Source organism: Macrotis lagotis, chromosome 7 (assembly GCF_037893015.1).
Source record: "Macrotis lagotis isolate mMagLag1 chromosome 7, bilby.v1.9.chrom.fasta, whole genome shotgun sequence".
NCBI lineage: Eukaryota > Metazoa > Chordata > Mammalia > Peramelemorphia > Peramelidae > Macrotis > Macrotis lagotis.
In genome coordinates this window covers 150834773-150852157 of record NC_133664.1, presented here as the reverse complement: position 1 = coordinate 150852157, position 17385 = coordinate 150834773, and the positions used below count along the sequence as shown (strand labels likewise).

General features: G+C 33.7%; 1 protein-coding gene across 3 annotated transcripts in view; it reads right to left on the bottom strand.

Annotated features, from left to right (window-relative positions):
* Window positions 1–17385, bottom strand: part of LAMB4 (laminin subunit beta 4) — a 131224-nt gene that overhangs the window by 71105 nt on the left and 42734 nt on the right. For all 3 annotated transcript variants that reach the window (XM_074193922.1, XM_074193924.1, XM_074193923.1), the window contains 5 exons: window positions 15890–16069; window positions 13140–13249; window positions 8244–8323; window positions 7430–7580; window positions 1352–1477 (listed from right to left, as the gene is read on the bottom strand). In XM_074193922.1, the coding sequence (XP_074050023.1) occupies window positions 1352–1477; window positions 7430–7580; window positions 8244–8323; window positions 13140–13249; window positions 15890–16069 (647 nt within the window). The remainder of the gene's footprint in view (window positions 1–1351; window positions 1478–7429; window positions 7581–8243; window positions 8324–13139; window positions 13250–15889; window positions 16070–17385) is intronic.

Sequence of the window (17385 nt, the reverse complement as noted above, 5' to 3'; positions counted from 1 at the left end):
TATTTACCTTGGAAATATTTGTGGCAATCTGAATGGGATGAAAATGCAGCTTGAACATATGTTACTTTATGAAATGACCAGTTTAAAAAACATTCCCAAAGAGAGCTACTTTCAACTTAAAAATTCTCCTCCATAATAAATATTGCAGATTTCATAGTGATGGTTTATATTCTTGGATGTTGACTGGGATTCTGGCCAAAATAACAGAAGAGAAAGAAATAGAGAATACTTTCCCACGATCATATGCAATTTCTTCCCCTATTTCACATCCAATATATGACAATATGGAAATTCATGTGGAATGACTCATTAGAACTTCCTTCTGTATAAATCTGAAACATTTTATTTTATTGTTTTCAGAGAAAATCCAGGGTTGAAAGAACGCTCCATGATTCTTCCTTGTCATCACCTAGTACTTCTGAATCCTGGTAGCCTTATAATTGGTTTACCTGCATGGGGTCTTCAAAATCCCAAGACAACATGGAATTAGAACCCCCTTAGCAAGAGGATCTTGAAAGCTAATGAAAGCTAGTACCATCTCCCACTCCAACTCAAATCCTCAAAGATTTTAAAAACATAAGGTGTGATCATGTATGTAGTTTTGGTTACCTGGAAGCTGTGACTGGTAGAATATTTGAGTTCTGGATTTCTGAGATGTAATAGGACTAAAACTGTATTAATTTTTGCACCAATATAGTAAGCAACTGGGAGAGTGGGGAGAGAAGATTGGTGCTGATCCACAGTAGGAAGGAGCTTTGAGTGGTTGCTGCAGAGAGATTGACTTAGAGTTCAATAGTATATCTGAGGGAGTGGTACTTTGTGGTAATACGCATCATTAGGCTATGGAGAATATGGAATACCCCAGCATTGAGCAACTATAATGACATGTTCTCCAGTATAAGCCTGAGTAATATATATTTTAGAAGAAACCAATCCAACTAGCTACAGAAAAGAGTCATTCCATGGTTTTCTTTGTTCCCTCCTTGACCATGATGGCAGTATTTTTTTTAGGTTTTTGCAAGGCAAATGGGGTTAAGTGGCCTGCCCAAGGCCACACAGCTAGGTAATTATTAAGTGTCTGAGACCAGACTTGAACCCAGGTACTCCTGACTCCAAGGCTTTATCCACTACTCCACCTAGCTGCCCCATGATGACAGTATTTTCAAAGATTTTGCCTGTGGATAATATACCAATTTTTCCCTGGAATTGTGCAATGAGTGATATTCTTAAAAGTATCAAGTTATTTAAATATATTTACATAGTGAAACAATTTTCTACTTTGGTTCCTTATTTTCTGCAATTTTCATTCATGATGACAAAATTAACTAGTGATAATAAAAATATGCTTTACTTTACTCTGTTCCCCTGAACTTTGAATTTTATTCCTCTCCAATACTATATTTCCTCTGTCAATTGTGAAACCACCTCCTTGCTTCTGTAAATACACTTCACATTGGGGTGAGGCTGTTGCCAATATCTGAAAAGAAAAAAAAAGACAGTTTAACCATTGAAGGCCCAGGTTGGTAACTTCAAAGTCTGACTCATACTTCATCCTAAAAAGAGAGCAACCTTGATTTCTCAAGAAGTATACTAGCCATAAGCCTTAAGAGGTGGAGACTGACAAAAACAAGCAAAAAAAATACAAACCCTATCAAGACTTAATAAATAATTTTTGATTAATTGATTGGTTACTTTCCATCTGTTCTGTATTTATTTTGTATGTATGTTGTTTCTCCTATTACAATGTGAACTACTTGAAAGAAGGAAATGTTTTTACTTTTCCTTTGCGTCACCAGGGCTTATCACAGTATTTGGTACACTGAAATTACTTATGCTTTTTGATTGATTCTTTCAAGCAGGCAGCTGGCTCAGTGATGGAAAATTATCTAGCTACCAGGTAATGATTTTTTTCTAATCATAAGAACCATTAAATGGAAATGAAACAAAGCAAAACAGGAACCCAACCCTATTTCTGCAGTGATGCTAGGAAACTAATTAAAAGATGGGACAGAGTATATTTAGAATCAAAAAGTTCTCAAACCATCTATAATGTTTTTAATTTTTAAAATTCAATAACCAATGTTTGCCTACTCTACTGAAGAAAATGAACCAAATTCAAATTGGTTTTATCAACATAATGAAAGTAGATGTAATTTTAAAAATTGTAGTTAAACAGGATAGTTCACTGTCTTTAGAGAGATGAATACAGTATTTGTTGGGGTTAGTTTCATTGTACTCCCAAAGGCAGTATGAAGCATTTTCCTATGGTATGCTTGATTTAAATAAGCTGTGTCTTTGAAGTGTTTATGATAATTATAAGCAAACAGACCACCATGAAGATAATGGCAGCTTACGTATCAACAACATTTATGGCAGAGGATCAAGTCGAGAATCTCTATGAAGATCTTGACAAGATCCTCAAAGTGAAATCATCACATTCTTTCATACCTTTACCTGATATCTTCAATATGAAAGTAGGCATAGGAGAATCTGATCCAGTTAGGAAACATCAATTGTCTATGTTAATGTGTTGAAAATAGAGGTTATATATGTTGTTATAAAGAATAAGCAATTTCAAAGTAGTATCCCAAACTATCTTGGAAAACATGGTACTATAGTATGGTTCTTTGCCAACCTCTTTAAAAAAAGCTGTCAACTTGGAAAAGTGGGAAGTGGACAAATGGGATGACATAGACTCTATCAACATTTCCTTGAGAATTTTTTACTGGTGCCAAAAAGCTGTCACAATAAAGAGTTTAAAAGGCCTGGAAACCACTACAGCTAGCAAACATAATTTCCTTGGCAAGCATTAAAACATGGAAGCCAAAACTGATGATTACGCAGGGTCCAAACTCATTTATAATGTATTACAGAGTAGAAAGATGGAAGTTTATGAGTAATAATGCTTCACAAAATAATTAAGGGGAAAAAAAAGTCAAAAGAAAGCCTGATGTGAGACTCAGATAAATTAAATTATCCCAAGAAAATTTATATGTAGTACTGAATTAAGAACAACAAATATACATGTAAAAGAACAAATATAGTGACATTTTGATAGCAATCTTTTCTCATCAATCATGATAGTGGTGCCATATTTGTTATATCATTTCAGTAGCCAAAGTCATAAATGAAGAAATGGAAATGGAAACTTAAGGCAATAAACTCATTAGTTGTATCTGTTATTGTTGTTCATTCTTCATTTTCAAAAAGGACCAATAACATTACATGGGTGATGTCTTATATTGTGTGTGAACTGGATTTAAGTGAGGTAGACCTGAGCAAAGTTGTCAGCCTCACTCCTCTAGAATTACTGAAGCTCAGAGACAAGACAAAAGTCAAGATGCCTGGCAATGTCTTGAGAAGTAGTAAATGACCTTGGTCTTTTTGAGTTTCTTTCTTTTTCTTTTTTCTTTTTTTTGCAAGGCAAGTGGGGTTAAGTGGTTTGCCAAAGGCCACATAGCTAGGTAATTATTAAGTCTCTGAGGCCTGATTTGAACCCAGGTACTCATGACTCCAGGTCCAGTGTTCTATCCATTGCGCCACCTAGCCACCCTGACCTTGGTCTTTTTGAATTGAAATCTTTCTTAGATCTCAATTTGTCTGAGGTAATACCCATTCACTAATGACCAGGTAAGAATTGAGATAAAAGATACACTAAATTACCTTCACAAAACTATCAGTCTAGGAGAGGAAGACCCTCAAAGTTTCTGATCAGTACAGAAAATGATTATTATTTATACTCATTGAATAACTTATGTACTACTATAAATATACAATACCATACAATATACTATACAATACCATACAATATACTATACAATACTATAATATATAATCTCCTATGGCTTATTTATTTATATAATATATATTATAAACAAATCTACAAATAATAATGAATTTAAAATAAGTCTGTGCCAATTATCCCTGGATGTTAAAAATGTAAATCTTCATTAAAAAAGATTTCTAAGTTACTCAGTTCATAAAGGACATCCTTTCGAACTCAGGGCAGGGGAGAAGAAGAACGTCAAAGACACTCCAGCAGTAGAAATGCGAATGATGAGACTGCCCACCCATTGTACCCTCTATTCAAACAGAGAAAGGGTCAGCTAGCAAGGAGAGAGTGATCCTATAGGTTGCTCCGTCTACTCCCATGCTCCCATTGGTTTGTATCTAAATGAATATGCACAAAAGAAATATGTGTCAGAGATAACTAGAAAAGATCAAAGATTATGCTTTTACCAAATAAATCCTATGAAGACAACACTGAAAAATGCCATTTCATAGTTTATTATTCAATTTCTAAATTATTATTATTATATCTTATTGTAATGTAGGAATATTTTTAATAAAAACATTAGAAAAGAACAGCCAGTTTTCACAGGGAGACTTTCTGTTAAACTCTATGAACACACATACAAAAATAAGACAGTTCTTGGTCTTAAGGAGCTTATGTTCTTTTTAAAAATAAAATTTTATTTTTTCAACCAGCAAGCATTTTCCCTCTGCTATCTCCTCAAATCTATCCCACTTACAAAGATAGAACACATACCATAAAAACATAGTCAGATAAAACAAATTCTCATGTCCATATCAATATGTCCATCTCTCTCTCTCTCTCTCTCTCTCTCTCTCTCTCTCTCTCTCTCTCTCTATATATATATATATATATATATATATATATATATATATATATATAATGCATCCATCATCTGTCATTCTTATACCACCATTTCATTTAACACACCAAAATGAAATTTGGAGGGATTCCCCTCAAAGAATATGTCTTGTTGAAATAAAATTAAGTAAAACTCAACAATAGATAACCACAGTCACAGCTTCGCTCAATAATAAACTGAGTAGGGACATTCCATAAGATGTAAAACAGGACGATATTTGTTCACCTAAGGATCTGACTATTATATTGCAAGATATTTTGCATAGATTAAGACAAAAGAAGCATTCCTTGTACGTATTGAGGTTCTCTCTATATCCCTAATTCAGGGCATTGCATATAAATGGAATTGCACTAATGAAAGAAGCCCTGGAACACAGTGATACTTCTTCAAGGAAATCCTGTGCAGTGTGGAAGAGATTGGTTTGATCAAACATATTGGAAAAATAAAATGGTTTAGAAAATGCATATTGACCAGGACTGATAGGTAACTGGATAGGCAGCCCAACATAACTCATCTTTCCTTTAGTCTGCTTTGGATAGATTTGGTAGATAATATAGATAGAAAATGATCTGGTCCCAGAACTTAGTAAGAAGAGGAAGAGCATGGGTTGGATGACCCTTGGGAAACTGTGGCATGCTGTGAATTATTTCAAATTACTTGTTCCCACAAAAGTAGGGAACATATTTTATATTTGACAAGACATTAGATGCTGTATGACTGAGAACCCCAACATACAATAATCTTGGAAGATTCAAAATTGCAAGTAACTCAAAGGGCAAACAGAAACACACATGCTACCAACAACAGGCTAGCCTCATTGACTTATTTGCACATAAAAATGACATAGAAGACAAATGTTTATATTTTGCGGGATCTGTAATCTTATCAACGAGTGAATGAAAATTATTTGTTAGGTTCATACTACTTGATAAAGATGGGAATTATCCCTTCTAACAATGCAGATTGTAACCCATCAATGCTTTCTCATTACTGATAAGGAAGAAATTGAATGTTAGAATATCAGAAAGTCAAATTTCAGTGTTCAAAGAGTTGGGGAAGGTTGAATCTAATGGTAGCCCCTTTCCACTCTACATACATACAAAGGATATCCAGAGTCTGGTAGTAGTCCTGGTAGTAGATCTCAGTTATCTGAATAGAAATTTGTATTCTACCTTTATCTGCCTCCATTTAGCAAGAAAATTAAATGTTTAGTAGTCAATGTGGTTTTTGACCCAGTTTTGTATCAGTAAATAGTTCCTGAATGTTCAGATCAAATCAATTTCTTTACTAAATGATGCTAATATATCTGGTAACTTTTGACTCTCTTCTCTCTCTCTCTTTTTTTGCAAGGCAATGGGGTTAAGTGACTTGCTCAAGATCACAGAACTAAGTAATTTTAAGTGTCTGAGGTCAGATTTTTAACTGACTCCAGGGCTGGTGTTCTATCCACTGCGCCACCTAGTTGCCCCTTTTGACTCTCTTCTTAAAGAAAGAATTCAGGAAATATATGAAACCCTTGAATGATCTATAAGCTATTGACCTTTTTTATTTCTTAATGCAGTAATTCCAGTATAATTTTTTTATTCTCCCCATTGAAATAACCAATTATCATCATAAATGTTTATCTGTTTTGAAGACTATTGTCAAAGTCTTTACAGAATTCCTTGATATGTTTCCCTCTGCAGCAATTAGGCTACATTGTATATCCATTATGAACTAGGCACAAAATGTGAATTATGAGTACCATTACAAAAAAAGGTATGATTAGAAAAGAAGGTGGATAATTGTGTAATGAAGTAAGATATAGTAGCTCAAAGGATGATAGAGCTAGAGTTGAAAGTCATCTCCTTAGAAAGTTATCTTGTCTAACACTTTTATTATATAAATGAAGAAGGAAGACTCAGAAATGTTGTCTAAGCCCACACTGTTAGTAAGTAACTCAGTTTCTGCCTTTGGTAGATAGCCTACATGTCTCACTAATCCTTTGAAATGAAAAATGATCAAGAAAATGGCCTCTAGCATAATAGGTGAAGAATCTATGGGACAATATGAGCAAGATCTGATGAAATAGATAGTTTATAATCTGAAACAATGGAGGAAATTGCCATATTGAAGAGAACACAGGTTCTTTGCATTATACAGATCTAAAGGGCTTAGTGTGGTTCTAAATTATTAAAACTATTAAAATTTAAAACCACACTAACATTTTTTGGAAAATATTGTATGATCTAGTAAGACATCGTTGTTAAAAAAATCTAAAGAACAACTCTGAGAAACTGCTTAGTTTGTGATCTGATTCTTGAAATTATTTCTAATTTTCTTTGCTTATCCAAATCCTGCCCTTCTTCAAATTTCAATTCAAGGACCATCTCCTCAAGCATCCAGTCTCCATACATCTCTCTTTAAGTTTCCATAGCACTTAGCATCTGAATAACAAAATTTAGGATTTTATCAAAACACACCTTGTAGTGTTATTTGTTTTAAGGATATAAGTTTTATCTGGTTATGATAGTTCAGGGACTGTAAAAATTCTTTTATTTCTCACCTTACACTACTAAGTTTTAACAAATAGGCAATTGAAAAAAAGTAAGTTTTTTTTAAAGATTCTAACATATTCCAAATAAACTACCATTTTGGAGCAAAACAATACTATGTGCTTCAAATATAATTTTTAGATGGCATGTTGGTGTAGGAAGATTAGCATGTGTTTAATAACATTCAATCCAATGGGAAAAATAAAGTTAAGAACCAACCAAAGGTGAAGATCCAGAGATGAGTCTGGCATCCTCAGCTTCATATATATAGAAATCCAAAGGCACAAAGAAATAGTCAGGTTCTGGTTCTGTGCATTGAAGGCCAATAACATGAGGGCGGCATTCACATTGCCCGTCGTGGGGGGAGCACCTGATAGAAAAAGCAATGGGAAAAAAAGAAGGGAATTGCTTATTGATATCATAAAAAAAGAGATAATTAGATCTGTGTAACAGTGCTTAGAAATTCTGAGGATCAATAGATCATGTTTTGAAATGAAAATTAAATTTTGTATTCATTTGGTGACTATGGGAAATTAACTTGGTTTCTTTCCTGTGCCTCAGTTTCTTTACCTGGAGAATAGGGAAGCTAAAATTCTCCCATTTTTATGGAATGTGTGAGGTAGCAATATCTCCCTATTATTGGTTATCAACACAATCAATTTAAAAAAATATTTTTAATTTATGGAATAAAATAAGCTTTTCCATACATGAAACTATAAATCTACTATGAACAATTTGCTATTCTTTTCAAATATACAACAAAATTATTATATAAATTCCCCCCTCTCCATCCCTGCCTCCTGCCCTATGATCATCATGTGATTAACACAACTTAATTAATACAATTGTGTTCACCACACAATTGAAAATAATGAAAATAGATCAAGTCATAATGACTCATCTAGATCAATGAATGCTAAGCGGCTCATTCAGGGTTATAGTAATATTTGAACAACCTATATAAAACATGCATTTTATTTGGGAATGTAAGGAATATAAGAATGAAATACTGTTATTGATTTCAGTGACTTACAGATTACTATAAGCACCCCCAATATCACAGTCACAGGGAGAACAACCATGTAGATTATTTTTAAGTCCCCAATATCCAACCTAGAATGAAAAAAAATGGTGATTTTTAGGTATTCATTCATTTGCTGTTACAATCTATTATATAAAAATCATTAAAACTCAGTAGAAAAGCATCAAAAAGCCAAACAATATCAACAGACCACAATATGGAATGTAACTGAACTACTTAAACCATCATTTTTACATTGTGCTAACACAGTTTTAGTCTAATCTGACACATTTTCCCATCTCTGTTACTTGACATTGGAATAAAAAGGGATTTTAAAATCGCATTAATTAGAATACTTTATAGACATAAAATAATTTTTATATATTACAGTCATATTGCTGTTATATTATATATTAAAGCTTAAACAAATAAAGAAATTTGGAGTTATTATATATTATTTACATATAATAATAAAATAATATAGTATTCCTGCTCCACTATATTTAATTGATATATAATAAATGATATTAATATAATATGTATAATATATGATATATTGGTATTATGTAGAATAAATAGTATTAATATTATATGGTATATAATATGCCATGTAATGTGAATATTTTTTATATAAATCATATATCACAAAATATATATTATATATTTTGTTTTATTTTATTTTTTTAAGTTTTTTTTGCAAGGCAGTGGGGTTAAGTGGCTTGCTCAAGGCCACACAGCTAGGTAATTATTAAGTATCTGAGGCCGGATTTGAGCCCAGGTACTCCTGACTCCGGGGCCGGTGCTTTATCCACTACGTCACCTAGCTGCCCCCTATATTATATATTTTATACAGGGCATTCTGAAAAGCTTACATATACTAAGAATTTTAGGAAACCATTTATATGTGTATATATATATATATATATATATATATATATATATATATATATATATAATTTTTAAGTCCAAAATGTTTGGAATAGTTACCATTTCAATTCACCATTTCATGTACAATCATGTTTTTCTATTCTTTATTGTATTTGAAAATGTTCATATTTGTTTATTCATGCTTATTGATGTTTGTCAAGTCATGATAGAAAATAATTCTAAAAAGAAAATGAAATGTGGAAAAATCAAATATCTTCAAATCTTTAGGCAATTTTGAACAATTTAGACAGAACGGTGGATTTGGGATTGAAATTGGTATCTTGATTTTTCTGTCTCTCTGTGTGACTTGGATACCTCTTAATATCCTGTGATGATAATTTTAGAGTTTTATAGAACTTTATTAGAGGAAGCTTGATATAATGGATAGAGAGTTGGTTTTGGAGGCAAGGAGACATGGGACCATGAAATATATGAGCTGTGTTATCCTGAACAAATCATCCAACTTCTCAGTGATTTAAAAGACCAAGACTGAATTTCAGAAAAGTTGCCAACCTGTATGGGTAAGAAGGAGTTTCTTTAATGAGGAGTTCTCTATATCAAAGCAATGACAAGTCTAGACTTTCTCCCAATAGGGCCTTAAAGATTTAGTCTAATCCTCTAATTTTACAAGCCTAGACAGATCTACTAACTTACCTATGATACATAGGTATAGGAACAACTAGGTAACATGGTAGATAGAATGCTGGGTCTGGAGTCAGGAAGACTATGCTTCCTGAGTTAAAAATTTGGCCTCAGGTTAACTGTGTGACTCTGGGCAAGTCACTTCACCCTATTTACCTCAGCTTTTTCATCAGTAAAAGAGGCTGGAAAAGAAAATGACAAACTATTCCAGTATTTCTGCCAAGAAATCCCCTAATGGGGTCAATCAAGAGTCAGACATGACTGAACAATTAAATGACAACAAATACATAGGTATTAAGTAGCAAATACTATAGTATATAAATATAAGTATTTTCACTACAAATCTAAACCTCTATTATTTATTGTCTTCTCTGGGCTTTAACTTCATTCATAAAATGACATTAGATTAAATGGTGTGTTCTGGAATATAGAAAATATCATATTATTTGATTTAAATATAATTGCTTTCTTTTGTAAATCCATGTATTATATGTTCTGCATTAAAAAATCATTCTAAGAAAAGGTTCAAATACTTCACCAGACTTCAAAACAGGTCCATGACACAGAAAAAAATGGTTAACAACTTCCAAAATAGATGATCTTTGAAATCCATTCTAGCTCCAAAATCTTTAAATTTTGAATTTTGTGCTTTATAAATATAGTTGTAGTAAATGTTTTTCATGAGTTTCTAGGGCAAACAAATATGCTGAGCATGGATTGTTTATGTAAAATTCCAATCTTTACCTTAACACTTACCTTTCTCCCTTTCCCTTTATCATATTCTTTCATACTTAAATCCATGAATTCTTTTCTTTTCTTTTTAAAAATATTCAAGGCAATGGGGTTAAGTGGCTTGCCCAAGGCCACATGGCTAGGTAATTATTAAGTGTCTGAGGTCAGATTTAAACCCAGGTACTCCTGACTCTAAGGCCAGTGCTCTATCCACTGTGCCACCTAGCCACCCCCATGAATTCTTTTCTTGTAAAAAAGTGTGATTCTACTTCAACCAAGCAGACATATATTTCTTATTTATCAACCAAATTTCTTTAGACACATTAAGGTCACTATTTCTTTGGGGGGGATTAAACTGTTATTTTTTTTCTGTAAGGCAATGGCAGGCTATCAAGCAGGAAAGAATAAGGAAATAAACCAATTTGGGGTGTTTTGGAACCACAGCAAAACACTTCCTGAAAAATACCTTTTATTCAGAGCTCTGTGTGTGTGTGTGTGTGTGTGTGTGTGTATGTGTGTGTGTCTGTGTGTCTGTGTGTGTCTGTGCACATATATAGTTGGTGAGGTCTCTGAAAATACTCAGAAATCTATTTCATAAAAGAAAATTTTCAGGGAGTGTTTTGTACCATTTCAATAATATAGATCATGAAAGGTTATTGTTCTTTAAGTGATAGTATAGGACTGGATTAGGGAAAGGGGTGAGATCAGTTTTTCATCTCCAAACTGATTCTTCTATTTGATTCATCTTTAAAAACCAGGAATTCTCGACCTGATTAAATGACATCCACATAATTACCACCTGCCCCATTTTTTCCCTGTGATCATTTATTGGTATATTCTAACACAAACCCTCTATATCTGTGATGGTTTGGATTTTCTTTTTTTCTTTAATATTTCTAAAATATCATATTAAGCACAAAACAGACTCCCCCCCTCCATGTTCAGACACTATCAGCTCTTTTTTGGGGAATGGATAGCATTCTTCATCATAAGTCCTTCAGAGTTGTCTTGGGTCACAGTATTGCTGAGAAAAGTTAAGTCATTCACAGCTGATTGTCCTACTGTATTGCTGTTACTTTGTACATAGTATATTTTGCTTTGCAGGTTTTTGTGGGAGTATCCTGCTCATCATTTTTTTTAGGTTTTTGTAAGGCAAATGGGGTTAAGTGGCTTGCCCAAGGCCACACAGCTAGGTAATTATTAAGTGTCTGAGACCAGATTTGAACCCAGGTACTCCTGACTCCAAGGCCGGTGCTTTATCCACTATGACCTAACTGCCCCAAATAAAGCCATTAACTAGATTGTCTTCTTTTTTTTTAATTTTTCAAAGCAATGGGGTTAAGTGGCCTGCCCAAGGCTACACAGCTAGGTAATTATTAAGTGTCTGAGGTTGGATTTGAACCCAGGTACTCCTGACTTCAAGGTCGGTGCTCTATTCACTGCGCCACCTAGCCACCCTCATCATTTTTTATAGCATAATTGCATACAACATTTTGTTTAGTCATTCCCCAACTGATGGATATTCCATCAATTTCCAATTCCTTGCCAATCAGAAAAGAGCTTCTATATTTATCCTTGTGCTTATAGATTCTTTTCCTTTTTGTTAATCTCTTTTGCAATATAGTCCTAGAAGTATCATTGCTAGCTCAAAGAGTAGGCATGGCTCTATAGCTTTTTGGACATAGTTCCAAATTGTTCCACAGAATGGTTGAATCAGTTTTCAACTATACCAACAGTGGAAAATGTCTCATTTTCCCTAAATCCCTCCAATATTTGTCATTTTCCTTTTCTGTCCTATTAACCAATCTAATTGGTATAAGGTAGTACACTTCAGAATAGTTTTAATTGGAATTTTTCCAATCTATAGTTAAAACATTTTTAATAAGGCAATAAATAAATAGCATTGATAACCTCATCTGAAAACTGTTCATAGTTTTTAATCATTTATCAAGTGGGGAATGACTCCTATTTGCATAAATTTGACTCAATTCTATTTGAGAAATGAAGTCTTTATGAGAAAAACTTGTTTCACAAATTTTTTTCCATTTGCAATTTCTAACTGTATTTCCTTCCATCCTCTTTTATCCTTATTCTCTCTTCTTTCAACCTGTCCCTCCTCAAAAATGTTTTACTTCTTACTAGCACATCCCCCAACCTGCTCTCCCTTCCATTACCCTGTATGTTGTGGGTATGTCATTCCCTCTCTGAGCCAATTCTAATGAGAATAAAGTTTACTCACCTCCCTCAACTCCCCCTTCCTCCTCCACTTTCATTGCTCATCTCTACCTCTTCCTTCATTTACACACACCATCTCAGGATCCCCTCGCCTTAAGGGCAAGGCTAGCCCATTCTGACACTAGAAGACCATTTTAGTTTACTGAAAAGGTGTTAGAAGCAATTTTAAGTATATTTTTACATGTAAAAACAAATCTGAAATACTCTAACAATCACTTCCAGTGATACCCAATCTGAAATGAAACAAGAGATAAGTGGTAAGCAGTATAAAATACAGAGAAGATTCTGCTATTTTCTCTCTATTGAGGTAGAAATGCACACAGCTGGCAATGAAAGAAATCATGGGAAAATCTTTTATATTAAAGTACATACAAGGCATTCTTCACAGTGGGGTCCAGTAGCAAACTGTTGGCATAAACACTGGCCAGTAACCACATCACAGGTGGAGGATGGTATACTCCCAAAGAAGTTACAGTTGCACACTAAAAGAGTAGAATATACAATGATTCTTTCAATTATTTCTCTACTTTTATAAATGTGCTCAACATTTATGTTAAATAAAAACAGAAGTTGTCTTGCCAAATATGCCAATGGGAAAACCATACAGGAAACATAATGTCAATCACCCTCAAAGTTCTTAGATAAATAACTGATAATCAGAAAGGAGGAATTTATCAATATGTTGTAGCTGACAAAGACTGGTGGATAAGGTAATTTTAATTAATGAAAAGAAAGAAGGGAAAAAGGGAAGGAAAGGAGAAGGGGAAAAGCATTTATGCAGAACCTACTATGCTAAGCACTTTTATACATATTAGGTCATTTGAGACTGAGAGGCACATAAATCAATTGCAGGCAGCTTTCTACCTCTGTTCACTAGCTGTATCTTTTCTTTTTTCCCTCCCCACTGTCTTTATCTCCTCCTTCCTTCCTTCCTTCCTTCCTTCTTTTCTTCTGTTTCCCCCTCCCTTCTTCCCTTTCTTTCTCTCCTATTTCTCCTTATTCTCAGTATTGCTAAACCTCAATGTTGGCCTTCAGGTCTCAGAGGTCTCTAATCTCTATCTTGGGACAACACATATATTAACCCTGCAAATTCTACTGAATGAGAAATAAGTATTTAGGGAGTATAAATTCCAGATTTTATTACTGAATAAAGAATCCAAGACTCAAGGAAATAAGAAAAGTGTAGGATTCCTCCAAAGACTACTGGAAGTCAGACAGGAGAGATGATAGAGATGAGATAGAAGAATGGCTCAGCCAAAAGTCATTCCATGAAATTTAGGTTTTAGATTTCAAAAGAATTATTTAATGAGATACAAAATTCCAGCTTATTACTATCTAAAGATTCAAATAATATTCTTCTTTATATGGAATCTCTCCAAAAGTTGGAGAGATAAACAGTGACCAAGTACAAATTGTTTGCTTTATAAACTCTCATTAAATAATTATTGATCAGGGGCGGCTAGGTGGCGTAGTGGATAAAGCACCGGCCTTGGAGTCAGGAGTACCTGGGTTCAAATTCGATCTCAGACACTTAATAATTACCAAGCCACTTAACCCCATTTACATTGAAAAAAAAAACCTAAAAAAATAATAATTATTGATCAGAAAGTTCTCCTAGTTAAAAATGCTATGAGTTATAAAACATGAATTATAAACTCCTTTTTTGTGATTAGTGATTCTCAAAATCTCCCCTGTTGTATTCCTGGCTTTAAGTTTTACCATTCTTGGCACAGACTTCTGTCAGAGGCAGTTTCCAAATTTCAAGTCAGGATACATACTCTGACAATGGATATTCCTTTTGGTAAGCCTTGTTAAAAGTGCATTTTCTTAAAATAAGCCACAAAATTAAAATATGCAAATTATGGAGTATTTGTATAAATAATAAATGTACCAGAAAATTTATTTTCACAAATGTGTTATATTTTTCTCATACTTAATTTAGTGTTTAGAATAATAATCTTTTCATATCATAAATTTTGCATTCTATGCCAATTATTTTCATAATGAAGAAGCTTAAAATGTATAATTGGAATGTATACTCTATAATAATCTCATCAATAAAAATGTCTGACAAATAAACAAAAAATAAACTCTTTCTTGATGTCAAGAATGTTGGAAAATGTGGGATGAATGGTCACCATAGGTAAAGTTTACCTGCAGCTAAAATAGGGCTAGGAACTGGATCTGTGATTTCATTGGCATAGGAAACTCCCAGTCAAGGAAAGTCCCTCTACCTATTCAAATCAGCATATTCTCTGCAACTGATTATCTTAAAGAGTTGCCTTGAATACTTGGTCAAATTCACATAGCCAGTGTATTTTTTTTTTAGGTTTTTGCAATGCAAATGGGGTTAAGTGGCTTGGTAATTATTAAGTGTCTGAGACCGGATTTGAACCCAGGTATTCCTGACTCCAAGGCTGGTGCTTTATCCACTATGCCACCTAGCCACCCCCCAGTGTATTTTCAAGGCAAGACTTAAAAGGATCTTAGCAGCTAGGTCAACTATCTATTATGTCACACCATAATAGTGATTAGGAAAGGAGAGAAAAAAGGGAAGACTACAAATAAAGAAAAACAGTCTAAAGGTTGTAATCATAATCATAATCATAATTATAATCACAATCACAATCATAATAAATTTTAGATACTACAATACTTCACATAAATGGTCTCATTTGATCTAATTATAAAATGGGGATTTCAGAACTATCTGAGAATATACATATTCTATATAAATATATATATATATATATATATATACACACATTGTATGTAGATTTTTGTATAATTCTATTTGTGTATTTGTGGCCCTACTAGGTTCCTTGAATTTTGGTATAGCTCTCAGGAAGATTCCAAAGGAGCCTACTGATTTAAATGCTTTTGAAGCTTAGCACTAAATTTCTGAACAGTTTCTCTTTTTTTAAAAATTTTTCTGGGGAAAGCAAAAAGGAAATTTACATGCTGACTTTGAAATGTTGTTAAGGAAATCATCAAGAATTCATTTTGATGTCAGAGAAATTCAGAGGCTGGTTAGCTAAGAACATGATTCTCCAAGAAGTATGGCCATTAGCAATAAGAGATATAATTAAAAAAAAAACCCAACAACTCAGTTCTTTACTTACATTGACAACCCAGAGGATCACTGGCATTCAGTCCATAATAGCCAGGTTTGCATTGATCACATTTGGCTCCTTCAACGTTATCTTTACAAAGGCATCGACCAGCCTCAATTCCCAGAGGCAGATCTGGATAACTTTCACACATGCCGCCAGACAATGACCCTTCAGGATCACACTCACAAGCTGGGAACACCAAAATTTGCACAGTAATTTTAAAGTCAATTTCATAAAGACATGAATTAGATGCACTTTGTCCTTTCCCTTGAATATTTTTTCTCTTCCTTTATGCTTTAAAGGTCAAGTGGTCAAGGTCAAGGTGATCCCTTGTGTAGCATAGCGGAGCTTTTACAGTGGTCTTTGGGACTGGGGTTACCCTTGTTTGGTGTCTTACAGACAAACTTCACATGTCACTGATTCTTCAAAAATACTGATTCTTTGTAATACATTGTATTTTAAGTATTTATCAGTCTAATTTTTTCATTAAATGTAATGTTTCATGATCAATGATATCATTTCTGTCAGTGTCTCTAATAATTATGCCTTGCTTATTTTGGTACTTACTGGTCACATCTCTAATGGAAACAGAAGAATAGAAGTTCCTTGAGGGCAGGGATTGTATTTTGCCTTTGTATTTGTAGCCCAACTACCTAGGACAGTGCCTTATACCTACTAGGCCTTGTCATAAATAGTAAGTTGGATTAAGTGGAATTTTAGGAAAATCCATTCCTCCCTTTCACAAACCATTTGTCATTTGCTAAGGTCAGGACACATTAGTATACCAGCTATTTCCAAAAGAAATTTGTATAACTCGTGAGCTGTTTTTGAAATGGAAAAGAGAGTTCAGTTTTTAAAAAGTTGAAATTACCAGTCTCTTTGGAGAGTTTGTTAGTGAGATGCCAGGTGAAATGAGAGGATTTTGGAGACAGGGCTAAAGTTCCTCAATTCGAAGGCCAATTAGATAATGAGCATTATTCTCAGGGGAAAGTAATCTCAAGTTTCTCTAAAAGAAAGCCCCAGAAAATTGGCTTTTTCAGAGATGAATTTAAATGGATAGGAAATTGGTTTCACTCTGCTTAATTTTTTTAAAGGAAATGCAAGGGTTTTTTTTTTTTTTAAATATATCCATGGCTCAATTTAGGGTGTTTGGTGGAAACGTTCATTTGGGTCAGTTATCTACTGAAACAAACCACTCAACTGAATGACATTTTTACTTCATTCTTTGTTATGGTGTCATATACTCTAGATAAAATCTAATATGGAAAAACAGCACCAGGTCTTATTTAGCTGAGCAAAACCACAACATCCTCCTAATTCACTCCAGTTGTCTCCAGAGTAGAAGGATCAAAATGAATTCATTTTAGGAATGACCAAAAGGAAGCCAACTCAGCTCCTCTTGGGAGCAACACAAAAAGAGCAAAATTGAATTCCAAGGGGGGGAGGGGAAATTTCATTCCCATGTAGAAAAAATTATTTTGGAAATTTGGAAACATCCTTCTTTT